The sequence below is a fragment of the Lepidochelys olivacea genome (assembly GCF_965140295.1).
Source record: "Lepidochelys olivacea isolate rLepOli2 genome assembly, chromosome: 4".
NCBI classification, from domain to species: Eukaryota; Metazoa; Chordata; order Testudines; family Cheloniidae; genus Lepidochelys; species Lepidochelys olivacea.
In genome coordinates this window covers 76748732-76761665 of record NC_140414.1, presented here as the reverse complement: position 1 = coordinate 76761665, position 12934 = coordinate 76748732, and the positions used below count along the sequence as shown (strand labels likewise).

The 12934-nt window shown below is 43.9% G+C and overlaps 1 protein-coding gene across 1 annotated transcript in view; it reads left to right on the top strand.

Annotated features, from left to right (window-relative positions):
* The window catches only part of LOC311519136 (kynurenine/alpha-aminoadipate aminotransferase, mitochondrial-like), a 41704-nt gene that overhangs the window by 10306 nt on the left and 18464 nt on the right, over positions 1–12934 (top strand). The window contains exons 3-5 of the mRNA XM_084625395.1: positions 3738–3906; positions 11410–11542; positions 12374–12448. Of these exons, the coding sequence (XP_084481521.1) occupies positions 3738–3906; positions 11410–11542; positions 12374–12448 (377 nt within the window). The remainder of the gene's footprint in view (positions 1–3737; positions 3907–11409; positions 11543–12373; positions 12449–12934) is intronic.

Sequence of the window (12934 nt, the reverse complement as noted above, 5' to 3'; positions counted from 1 at the left end):
AAAGTAAGAAATTTTTCAGTAATAATGTGCTGTGACACTTTTGTATTTTTATGTCTATTTTTGTAAGCAAGTAGTTTTTAAGTGAGGTGAGATTGGGGGTACGCAAGACAAATCTGACTCCTGAATTATCACAGATTGAAGTGTCACTAGAGGAGGTTTTGGAATTAATTGAGAAACTTAACAGTAACAAGTCACCACGACCAGATGGCATTCACCCAAGAGTTCTGAAAGAACTCAAATGTAAAATTGCAGAACTATTAACTATGGTTTGTAACCTGTCCTTTAAATCCGCTTCTGTACCCAATGACTGGAAGATAGCTAATGTAACGCCAATATTTTAAAAGGGCTCTAGAGGTGATCCTGGCAATTACAGACCAGTAAGTCTAACGTCAGTACCGGGCAAATTAGTTGAAACAATAGTAAAGAATAAAATTGTCAGATGCGTAGAAGAACATAAATTGTTGGGCAAAAGTCAACATAGTTTCTGTAAAGGGAAATCATGTCTTACTAATCTATTAGAGTTCTTTGAAGGGTCAACAAACTTGTGGACAAGGGGGATCCAGTGGACATAATGTTCTTAGATTTCCAGAAAGACTTTGACAAGGTCCCTCACCAAAGGCTCTTACGTAAATTAAGTTGTCATGGGATAAGAGGGAAGATCCTTTCATGGACTGAGAACTGGTTAAAAGACAGGGAACAAAGGGTAGGAGTAAATGGTACTTTCAAAATGGAGAGGGGTAACTAGTGGTGTTGCCCAAGGGTCAGTCCTAGGACCAATTCTATTCAACTTATTTATAAATGATCTGGAGAAAGGGGTAAACAGTGAGGTGGCAAAGTTTGCAGATGATACTAAACTGCTCAAGATAGTTAAGACCAAAGCATACTGTGAAGAAATTTCAAAAAGATCTCACAAAACTAAGTGATTGGGCAACAAAATGGCAAATGAAATTTAATGTGAATAAATGTAAAGTAATGCATATTGGAAAAAATAACCCCAGCTATTCATACAATATGATGGCGGCTACTTTAGCTACAACTAATCAGGAAAAAGATCTTGGAGTCATCGTGGAGAGTTCTCTAAAGACATCCACACAGTGTGCAGCAGCAGTTAAAAAAGGCAAACTGGATGTTAGGAATCATTAAAACAGGGATAGAGAATAAGACGGAGAATATCTTATTGACCTTATATAAATCCATGGTATGCCCACATCTTGAATACTGTGTACAGATGTGGTCCCCTCATCTCAAAAAAGATATACTGGCATTAGAAAAGGTTCAGAAAAGGGAACTAAAATGATTAGGAGTTTGGAACGGGTCCCGTATGAGGAGAGATTAAAGAGGCTAGGGCTTTTCAGCTTGGAAAAGAGGAGACTAAGGGGGGATAGGATAGAGGTATATAAAATCATGAGTGATGTGGAGAAAGTGAATAAGGAAAAGTTATTTACTTGTTCCCGTAATATAAGTAGGGGCCCCCAAATGAAATTAATGGGCAGCAGGTTTAAAACAAGTAAAAGGAAGTTCTTCTTCACACAGCCCACAGTCAACCTGTGGAACTCCTTGCCTGAAGAGGCTGTGAAGGCTAGGACTATAACAGGATTTAAAAGAGGACTGGATAAATTCATGGAGGTTAAGTCCATTAATGGCTATTAGCTGGGATGGGTAAGGACTGGTGTCCCTAGCCTCTGTTTGTCAGAGGGTGGAGATGGATGGCAGGAGAGAGATCACTTGATCATTACCTGTTAGGTTCACTCCCTTGGGGAAACCTGGCGTTGGCCACTGTCGGTAGACAGGATACTGGGCTGGGTGGACCTTTGGTCTGACCCAGTATGGCCATTTTTATGTTCTTAAAGAGGTACAGTAGTCTGGAAAGGTTGAGAACCACTGCTATACATGCTATTGTTGATAGCTGATTGTTCCATATGGCAGGAAAAAATGCTTCTGTACCTCCAGCTGAGGCCTACATGGAGCCAGTTGCAAAATAAGGGCCTAAAAACATATACCTTTTGTAACTGCTTTTAGCCTACGTCCCATCACCTCCTCACTGTGGGCCAAATTCTTCCCTGGGGTGTAGGCTGGCAGTTGCCATTTCACTTCAGTGGACATTACGTGCATGAACTTGGGTAAAATTTAGATCTTCTTTGTTTTTCTAGCTGCTCTTTAGAAACCTGCTTCAAGTGGTATTTTGGTAACTTCTGAATTTATAAACAGAAGCATTATGTGGTATGTCTTGAAAACATTAAACAAACAAACTAAATGTGTTGCTTTCAAAAATAAGAGTTGTCAACTTTTTCCCCCACAAAGTAGAGCATTAAGATATTAGGTGTTTGTCATAAATGTAAAGGGAAGGGTAAACCCCTTTAAAATCCCTTCTGGAGAGAGGAAAAATCCTCTCACCTGTAAAGGGTTAAGAAGCTAAAGGTAACCTGGCTGGCACCTGACCAAAATGACCAATGAGGAGACAAGAGACTTTCAAAAGCTGGGAGGAGGGAGAAAAACAAAGGGTCTGTGTCTGATTGTGTGACTGTGTGATGCTTTTGCCGGAATGGAGTCTTAGAACTTAGTAAGTAATCTAGATAGGTATGTGTTAGATTATGATTTCTTTAAATGGCTGAGAAAATAGCTGTGCTGAATAGAATGAATATTCCTGTCTGTGTGTCTTTTTTGTAACTTAAGGTTTTGCCTAGAGGGATTCTCTATGTTTTGAATCTAATTACCCTGTAAGGTATCTACCATCCTGATTTTACAGAGGTGATTCCTTTTTACTTCTATTAAAAATCTTCTTGTAAGGAAACTGAATGCTTTTTCATTGTTCTAAGATCCAAGGGTTTGGGTCTCTGGTCACCTATGCAAATTGGTGAGGATTTTTACCAAACCTTCCCCAGGAAGTGGGGTGCAAGGGTTGGGAGGATTTTGTTTCCAAACTACGTTTCCAAACTACGTTTTTTCAGGAACCCAGATAAAGTTTGGTGGTGGCAGTGGAAGTCCAAGGGTAAAATAGTTTGTACCTTGGGGAAGTTTTAACCTAAGCTGGTAAAAGTAAGCTTAGGAGGTTTTCATACAGGTCCCCATATCTGTACGCTAGAGTTCAGAGTGGGGAAGGAACCTTGACAGTGTTCAAAGTTTAAAAACTAATTATAGTTACAAAAACAGCTTGTTCTAATGACTAGAAAAGCAATCCAGACTGGAGTAAAAAAACTATTTATTTATTTATTTATTTTAAGAGGAGGTGGCTTTCCCTGCAATTTTTCCAGTAAAAATTCTGGTCTTGCATACCCCGTGCTGCTGGATTACACTACTGAAAACTAGAGAATAAGCAGGATTGAGATATCACAGATATCAAAGAATTAAAACCTGATTAATAGGAGGCGGAAGTGATTTTTACTCAGACTATTTAAAACTTTTCATTTTACACCTATGTAATTCAAACAGCTGGAAGGAAAGCTATCTTTGTTAAAGATTCACCATCCATTCCTGTTCAGTTAATGCCAAGAAAGCTCACAATGTATTTTTGAGTCAGCCAAGAAAATAAATGATAAATGTTGGCATGCCTGATATCTAAAAAGACTGCATTATCCAACAAAGGGTACAAACAGGCACAAATCTGCATTAACTTTTCCTCTGCAGGTCCCCTTTAAATATTATATAGGAAATGAAGGGATGGATGGGGGAAGGGGAAATGTTATATCTTGAATAGGCTAATGTGTAATGGAGGTTTTCTTCCTCATCTTTCACTGTAGCTGAAATGATGCAGAAGTCTCCCCCTTCACTAATCTCCTTGGCTGGAGGAGTACCGAACCCCAACACTTTCCCATTTAAGATGGCCACTATTACCACGAGAGATGGAACAGCTGTGGATATTGGGGAGGATTTGATGAAGAGAGCCCTCCAGTACTCTCCCTCAGCAGGGTACTTATCAAGACATTTTACAAGAATAACAATAAATAACAGTTGCTGCTTTAATAGTTGATCTTTACAAACATGTTTTATTAATTGCTTTTAATTTTCCCCATCTGTATATGTTTTTTTAAAAGTGGTAAGTGACTAATGATTTGTGAGTGGAGGAATGCATTGACAAGTACCGATGTTTATTGATTAACATCAAATAATATTGGAGAGGCCAGAGTCCAGGGTCAGTAACTGTGAGGGTATGTCTACACTACGGAATAAGGTCGAATTTATAGAAGTTGTTTTTTTAGAAATCGGTTTTATATATTCAAGTGTGTGTGTCCCCACAGAAAATGCTCTAAGTGCATTAAGTGCATTAACTCAGCGGAGCGCTTCCACAGTACCGAGGCTAGAGTCGACTTCCGGAGCGTTGCACTGTGGGTAGCTATCCCACAGTTCCCGCAGTCTCCACTGCCCTTTGGAATTCTGGGTTGAGATCCCAATGCCTGATGGGGCTAAAACATTGTCGCGGGTGGTTCTGGGTACATATCGTGAGGCCCCCGTTCCCTCCCTCCCTCCGTGAAAGCAAGGGCAGACAATCGTTTCGTGCCTTTTTTCCTGAGTTACCTGTGCAGACGCCATACCACGGCAAGCATGGAGCCCGCTCAGGTAACCGTCACCCTATGTCTCCTGGGTGCTGGCAGACGCGGTACGGCTTTGCTACACAGTAGCAGCAACCCCTTGCCTTGTGGCAGCAGACGGTGCAATACGACTGGTAGCCGTCATCGTCATGTCTGAGGTGCTCCTGGCCACGTCGGCTGGGAGCGCCTGGGCAGACATGGGCGCAGGGACTAAATTTGGAGTGACTTGACCAGGTCATTCTCTTTAGTCCTGCAGTCAGTCCTATTGAACCTTCTTACGGTGAGCAGGCAGGCGATACGGATTGCTAGCAGTCGTATTGTACCATCTTCTGCCGAGCAGCCATGAGATGTGGATGGCATGCAGTCCTTCTGCACCGTCTGTTGCCAGCCAAAGATGTAAAAGATAGATGGAGTGGATCAAAACAAGAAATAGACCAGATTTGTTTTGTACTCATTTGCCTCCTCCCCTGTCTAGGGGACTCATTCCTCTAGGTCACACTGCAGTCACTCACAGAGAAGGTGTAGCGAGGTAAATCTAGCCATGTATCAATCAGAGGCCAGGCTAACCTCCTTGTTCCAATAAGAACAATAACTTAGGTGCACCATTTCTTATTGGAACCCTCCGTGAAGTCCTGCCTGAAATACTCCTTGATGTAAAGACACCCCCTTTGTTGATTTTAGCTCCCTGAAGCCAACCTTGTAAGCCGTGTCGTCAGTCGCCCCTCCCTCCGTCAGAGCAACGGCAGACAATCGTTCCGCGCCTTTTTTCTGTGCGGACGCCATACAAGGCAAGCATGGAGGCCGCTCAGCTCACTTTGGCAATTAGGAGCACATTAAACACCACACGCATTATCCAGCAGTATATGCAGCACCGGAACCTGGCAAAGTGATACCGGGCGAGGAGGCGACGTCAGCGCGGTCACGTGAGTGATCAGGACATGGACACAGATTTCTCTGAAAGCATGGGCCCTGCCAATGCATGCATCATGGTGCTAATGGGGCAGGTTCATGCTGTGGAACACCGATTCTGGGCTCGGGAAACAAGCACAGACTGGTGGGACCGCATAGTGTTGCAGGTCTGGGACGATTCCCAGTGGCTGCGAAACTTTCGCATGCGTAAGGGCACTTTCATGGAACTTTGTGACTTGCTTTCCCCTGCCCTGAGGCGCATGAATACCAAGATGAGAGCAGCCCTCACAGTTGAGAAGCGAGTGGCGATAGCCCTGTGGAAGCTTGCAACGCCAGACAGCTACCGGGCAGTTGGGAATCAATTTGGAGTGGGCAAATCTACTGTGGGTGCTGCTGTGATGCAAGTAGCCCACGCAATCAAAGATCTGCTGATATCAACGGTAGTGACCCTGGGAAATGTGCAGGTCATAGTGGATGGCTTTGCTGCAATGGGATTCCCTAACTGTGGTGGGACAATAGACGGAACCCATATCCCTATCTTGGCACCGGAGCACCAAGCTGGCGAGTACATAAACCGCAAGGGGTACTTTTCGATAGTGCTGCAAGCTCTGGTGGATCACAAGGGACGTTTCACCAACATCAACGTGGGATGGCCGGGAAAGGTACATGACGCTCGCATCTTCAGGAACTCTGGTCTGTTTCAAAAGCTGCAGGAAGGGACTTTATTTCCAGACCAGAAAATAACTGTTGGGGATGTTGAAATGCCTATATGTATCCTTGGGGACCCAGCCTACCCCTTAATGCCATGGCTCATGAAGCCGTACACAGGCAGCCTGGACAGTAGTCAGGAGCTGTTCAACTACAGGCTGAGCAAGTGCAGAATGGTGGTAGAATGTGCATTTGGACGTTTAAAGGCGCGCTGGCGCCGTTTACTGACTCGCTTAGACCTCAGCGAAACCAATATTCCCACTGTTATTACTGCTTGCTGTGTGCTCCACCATATCTGTGAGAGTAAGGGGGAGACGTTTATGGCGGGGTGGGAGGTTGAGGCAAATCACCTGGCTGCTGGTTACGCGCAGCCAGACACCAGGGCGGTTAGAAGAGCACAGGAGGGTGTGGTACACATCAGAGAAGCTTTGAAAACCAGTTTCATGACTGGCCAGGCTACGGTGTGAAAGTTCTGTTTGTTTCTCCTTGATGAAACCCCCCGCCCCTTGGTTCACTCTACTTCCCTGTAAGCTAACCACCCGCCCCTCCTCCCTTCAATCACCGCTTGCAGAGGCAATAAAGTCATTGTTGCTTCACATTCATGCATTCTTTATTCATTCATCACACAAATAGGGGGATGACTACCAAGGTAGCCCAGGAGGGGTGGTGGAGGAGGGAAGGAAAATGCCACACAGCACTTTAAAAGTTTACAACTTTAAAATTTATTGAATGCCAGCCTTCTTTTTTTTTGGGCAATCCTCTGTGGTGGAGTGGCTGGTTGGCCGGAGGCCCCCCCACTGCGTTCTTGGGCGTCTGGGTGTGGAGGCTATGGAACTTGGGGAAGAGGGCGGTTGGTTACAGAGGAGCTGCAGTGGCAGTCTGTGCTCCAGCTGCCTTTCCTGCAGCTCAGCCATACACTGGAGCATACTGGTTTGGTCCTCCAGCAGCCTCAGCATTGAATCCTGCCTCCTCTCATCACGCTGCCGCCACATTTGAGCTTCAGCCCTCTCTTCAGCCCGCCACTTACTGTCTTCAGCCCGCCACCTCTCCTCCCGGTCATTTTGTGCTTTCCTGCACTCTGACATTATTTGCCTCCACGCATTCGTCTGTGCTCTGTCAGTGTGGGAGGACAGCATGAGCTCGGAGAACATTTCATCGCGAGTGCGGTTTTTTTTCTTTCTAAGCTTCACTAGCCTCTGGGAAGGAGAAGATCCTGTGATCATTGAAACACATGCAGCTGGTGGAGAAAAAAAAAGGGACAGCGGTATTTAAAAAGACACATTTTATAAAACAGTGGCTACACTCTTTCAGGGTAATCCTTGCTGTTAACATTACATACATAGCACATGTGCTTTCGTTACAAGGTTGCATTTTGCCTCCCCCCACCGCGTGGCTACCCCCTCAACCTTCCCCCCTCCCTGTGGCTAACAGCGGGGAACATTTCTGTTTAGCCACAGGCAAACAGCCCAGCAGGAATGGGCTCCTCTGAGTGTCCCCTGAAGAAAAGTACTCTATTTCAACCAGGTGACCATGAATTATATCTCACTCTCCTGAGGATAACACAGAGAGATAAAGAACGGATGTTGTTTGAATGCCAGCAAACATACACTGCAATGCTTTGTTCTACAATGATTCCTGAGTACATGTTACTGGCCTGGAGTGGTAAAGTGTCCTACCGTGAAGGACGCAATAAGGCTGCCCTCCCCAGAAACCTTTTGCAAAGGCTTTAGGAGTACATTTAGGAGGACCACGAATGCCAGGGCAAAGTAATCCTTTCACATGCTTGCTTTTAAACCATGTATAGCATTTTAAAAGGTACACTCACCAGAGGTCCCTTCTCCGCCTGCTGGGTCCAGGAGGCAGCCTTGGGTGGGTTCGGGGGGTACTGGCTCCAGGTCCAGGGTGAGAAACAGTTCCTGGCTGTCGGGAAAACCGGTTTCTCCGCTTGCTTGCTGTGAGCTATCTACAACCTCATCATCATCATCATCTTCTTCTTCGTCCCCAAACCCTGCTTCCGTATTGCCTCCATCTCCATTGAAGGAGTCAAACAACACGGCTGGGGTAGTGGTGGCTGAACCCCCTAAAATGGCATGCTGCTCATCATAGAAGCGGCATATTTGGGGCTCTGACCCGGAGCGGCCGTTCGCCTCTCTGGTTTTCTGGTAGGCTTGCCTCAGCTCCTTCAGTTTCACGCGGCACTGCTTCGGGTCCCTGTTGTGGCCTCTGTCCTTCATGCCCTGGGAGATTTTGACAAAGGTTTTGGCATTTCGAAAACTGGAACGGAGTTCTGATAGCACGGATTCCTCTCCCCAAACAGCGATCAGATCCCGTACCTCCCGTTCGGTCCATGCTGGAGCTCTTTTGCAATTCTGGGACTCCATCATGGTCACCTGTGCTGATGAGCTCTGCATGGTCACCTGCAGCTTGCCACGCTGGCCAAACAGGAAATGAGATTCAAAAGTTCGCGGTTCTTTTCCTGTCTACCTGGCCAGTGCATCTGAGTTGAGAGTGCTGTCCAGAGCGGTCACAATGGAGCACTCTGGGATAGCTCCCGGAGGCCAATACCATCGAATTGTGTCCACAGTACCCCAAATTCGAGCCGGCAATGTCGATTTAAGCGCTAATCCACTTGTCAGGGGTGGAGTAAGGAAATCGATTTTAAGAGCCCTTTAAGTCGAAATAAAGGGCTTCATTGTGTGGACAGGTGCAGGTTTACATCGATTTAACGCTGCTAAATTCGACCTAAAGTCCTAGTGTAGACCAGGGCTGAGAGTGTCCAGTGTGTTGCAGCACGGTATTCAGCATATCAAAGGGCTTGGCTACACTTGCGAGTTACAGCACAATAAAGGAGCCCCGGGCTCACTACTCATCCACACTGGCAAGGCACGTAGAGCGCTCTGACTCCACAGCTACAGCACTGCTGGTACTCCACCTCGGCAAGTGGAATAACGTTTGCTGCACCCTCTTTGGAGCGCCGCAGCACCAGTGTGAACGAGATGTTGCTTTACTGCGCTCTGATCAGCCTCCGGAAACATCCCATAATCCCTTTAAGTCAAGTGGCCACTCTTGTCATTGTTTGGAATCATCTGTAGGAATGTGGAAATGCCTTTTGAAAGCTCCGTTTCTGACAGCCAGCTGCTTATCTGCTTCAAGACAAAGCAACCATTAGTGTGGAATGCTGTGTGAGAGAGAGAGAGAGAGAGACGGGGAGGCGAGGGGGGTCTGCTACTGTCTGAACTTACAGGACAGCGTGCTGACATGCTCTCAGCCCCCCAAAAACCCACTCTCTCCCCCCCACATACACACAACACACTTCCTGTCACACTCCACCCCACCCCACCCCCATTTGAAAAGTACGTTGCAGCCACTTGCATGCTGGGATAGCTGCCCATAATGCACCGCTCCCAATGCCGCTGCAAGTGCCGCAAATGTGGCCACACCAGTGCACTTGAAGCTGTCAGTGTGGACAGACTGCAGTGCTTTCCCTACTGCACTCTACGAAGGCTGGTTTAACTCAAAGCGCTGTACATCTGTAAGTGTAGCCATGCCCAAAGTAAACAGCTTGCAAAGCATTTTCTTTATATCCCCCCGAATCCTGGTTTCTTTGGCTCATGTTTATACCATTGAAAAAACACCACTTACTGTCTGGAGTAGTTAAATTAACTCTGATATTTGCCACTGTTAGTACAGGAAATACTGCAGATATCACAGTAAACTCAAATGTCATCATGCAGAAAACGTGGCTTGTTTTAGTGGCATGCACTGTAGGGGTGTTAAAATAACAGTATTGGTTCTTTATTTATGTAATGTAATATGCACTGCTCTGCAATGACAGTGGTCTATTGACAGTGCCCCCTGTATAAAGTGTGAAACAGAAAGCTAGTATTTGTGAGACTACCACTGAAGAGATAGTTGTCTTGTTGAAAAGGGACTAGTTGTGATACTAAGAGTTATGGGTACAGCATAATAAGAAATTTTACACCTGGCTCAAGAATATTGTTTAGCTGTTTTTGCTGTCATGAGATTGTTCTGCTCTAGAAATACTAGATTTTTTAATTTTGCCTAATATTGAAGTCCTTTTTCAGAGCAGAATGAAAACTCATGTACCGTCCTTTATATTGGGGTCCCTGTGCTGCTGTGTGATGTCACTTTGCTGAAATGGTATCTACCATCACAAGATTTGCAAGTTTCTCTTCAGAACATTGCTGTGCTGAGCAGCAAAGCAGCTTTTTATAGAAACTTGAAATCCATTAACTGTTTTGATTTATTTTCAGATGCCAAGCTATTTTTCCACTTGTGTTGTTCCTCCCTGCCCCTCCAGTTTTGTGTTTATGTATCGGCCCTGATTGAATGCAATAGGGAGTTAGTGCCACATTTTTAAAGGTATTTAGGTGCTGTAAGATATATAGAGGTGCCTGGTGGGATTTTCAAAACTACCTAGGTGCCCCCCTGAGAATTAGGCATCTAGGTGCTTTTAAAAATCCCACTAGGCACCTAAATGCCTTTAGAAATCTGGCCCTTAGTTTGCATAAAGTATGCTACAGGTAGACCTGGGCAAAGATTTTCAAACAAAACTTTTTTTTTTCCCCTAAAGCATAGATTCAGGTTAACTAAAACATCTTATGAATTTGCTTAAGTGTTTCAGTCCAAAACAAAAAATTCTGAAAAAAGTCAAAATGTTTCACTGACATTTTTTAAATGAAACGTTTTGATTTGAAACAACTTTTTGTTTCAAATGTTGCTTCAGTTTTAGTTTGAAAGGATTAAAAAAACTCAAACAAAATGAAAATTTGTTTGAGCCAAAACAAATTTTTTTTTCAACTTTTTTGGTTCATCCAGCAAACTAAAACAAAAAAAGTCATTTATTCACACACCTCTAGCTACAGAAAGAGGCCATACAAGTCACACCTGCCATACCTGGATCTGAAAGGATCACTTTGATGCATGAGAGAGAAATTCAGCCTCCGTGCCCATTCAGTCCTTTGTTGATAATCTCTCTGCAGAGGCTGTCAACTGTTTATTGTATTATAGACACTGGTCCCTAAGGACTTTTTATCTTAAATACACACCTACACGCAGTATTATGTTTCTCTCATTTCATTTTCTGAGAGAAAATATTTTAAACTAGTGCCTATACCTACCTGTATTGCTAAATAACAGAGAAAGAGAAACAGACAATTTGGGTGGCAATAGATTTGAGGGGGATTTAAAGGAGCAGTACAGAATATTAGGATAATAATGATGAGAAATAAAATCTGTGTTTCAGAATTCCTGAGTTGTTGTCCTGGCTAAAGGATTTACAGAAGAGTCTCCACAATCCTCCCACTGCCAAGTACAGTCCTGATCAGGGCCAAATGGAGATATGTGTGACCACTGGCAGCCAGGAAGGGTTGTGCAAAGTAAGACTAAAAGCAGAATACATTGTGGCTTCTGTAAAATGTAATTACTTGTTGCTTTAAATAGATGTTTGCTTTCAATCACTTGAATTTTATTTCCTTGCATAGGAAAGGCATGCCTACTCTTTGATTACAGTTAGTAAGGGTGGCTTGTAAATGAAATGATATATTAAGTGCCATATCTGAGAAAGTAAATGGAAGTTGGGACAAAACTTTGTCAGACTCCAGTGGTCTTCCGTGGTGACACAAATGTCTAGCATCTTTATTATCGAAGAGAGAGAATATCATAAGACATTTTATTCCATTTACTTTCATAATTCTATAGCAAATGCTTTTAAGAATCCTGTAGTGGAATGTAGTGGTGCAATCAAATCAGAGTCGGTTGCTGTACTGTAGTTTTTATTGTGCAATAAGATGTTTTTGTTAGATATTGTTCCGCGTAAGTTGGTTTTCAATTGGCTGATCTCTCTCTCACTCACACTCACACACACACACACACACACACACACACAGTTGACCCTTTCTATAACTGAAAAACTTTTGTATTGTGTTAGAATATTGTGTTAAATTTCAGTATTTTTTTTTTCCCAGAAGACAGAGTTGTCCTGTGTGAAACTGGCATTCTTCTCCTCTGACTTGTATCTCTCTGTTTGGCTTCCAAAGTGGAACTTAAATCCATTCACTGTTTACGTAGCAGAGTTTTCATTTAATTAAATGATGATGGAAACACTGATGTGTAATTAGGATGTGTAGTTCCATTAGAGCAGGCAGCAGTATGCAGAATGTACAGTAAAATTATACAGTCTTGTCAAGTAAATGATTCCCATTTTGTAGGTGTTTGAGATGCTTATTAACCCTGGAGACAACATCCTTTTGGATGCACCCACCTATCCTGGGACTCTAGCAGCTGTGAGTAGTGTTTTGGTATGAAAAGTTGTGAAAGTTACAATGATCATCACTTTGGGACACAAATCTACATTCTTAAGACATATGAGCTGCCTCACTATTGCTAAATGCATCTAAGATCTCATCCAGACTAGAGTTTTTGAGCCTCTTCTGACTTAAATTGGTTGGCATTGGTGAACTAATACAGTTGTAAATGCTAATTTAGACACTCTGCAAATGTTTGTCCCAGTACACAATGTTTTGTTCTGGAGCCTAGTTCACCCTAACCCTAGGTTTCTATATAGAATCACAGTAGAGATGAGATCTTTCTGATAAAGTCAGTCTAAATGCAAGTGCATGATCAGTGAGATTCCTCCTATTTTAGGTTCTGGGTGTGCCTGTCTCTTAATGATTTAATGACCCGATTTAGTATTCTGTGCCTATAATAGGATAAAATGGGGACGGGCCTAGAAGATGTATGCAGGTGAGCTCCCAGGATATGAGACAGTG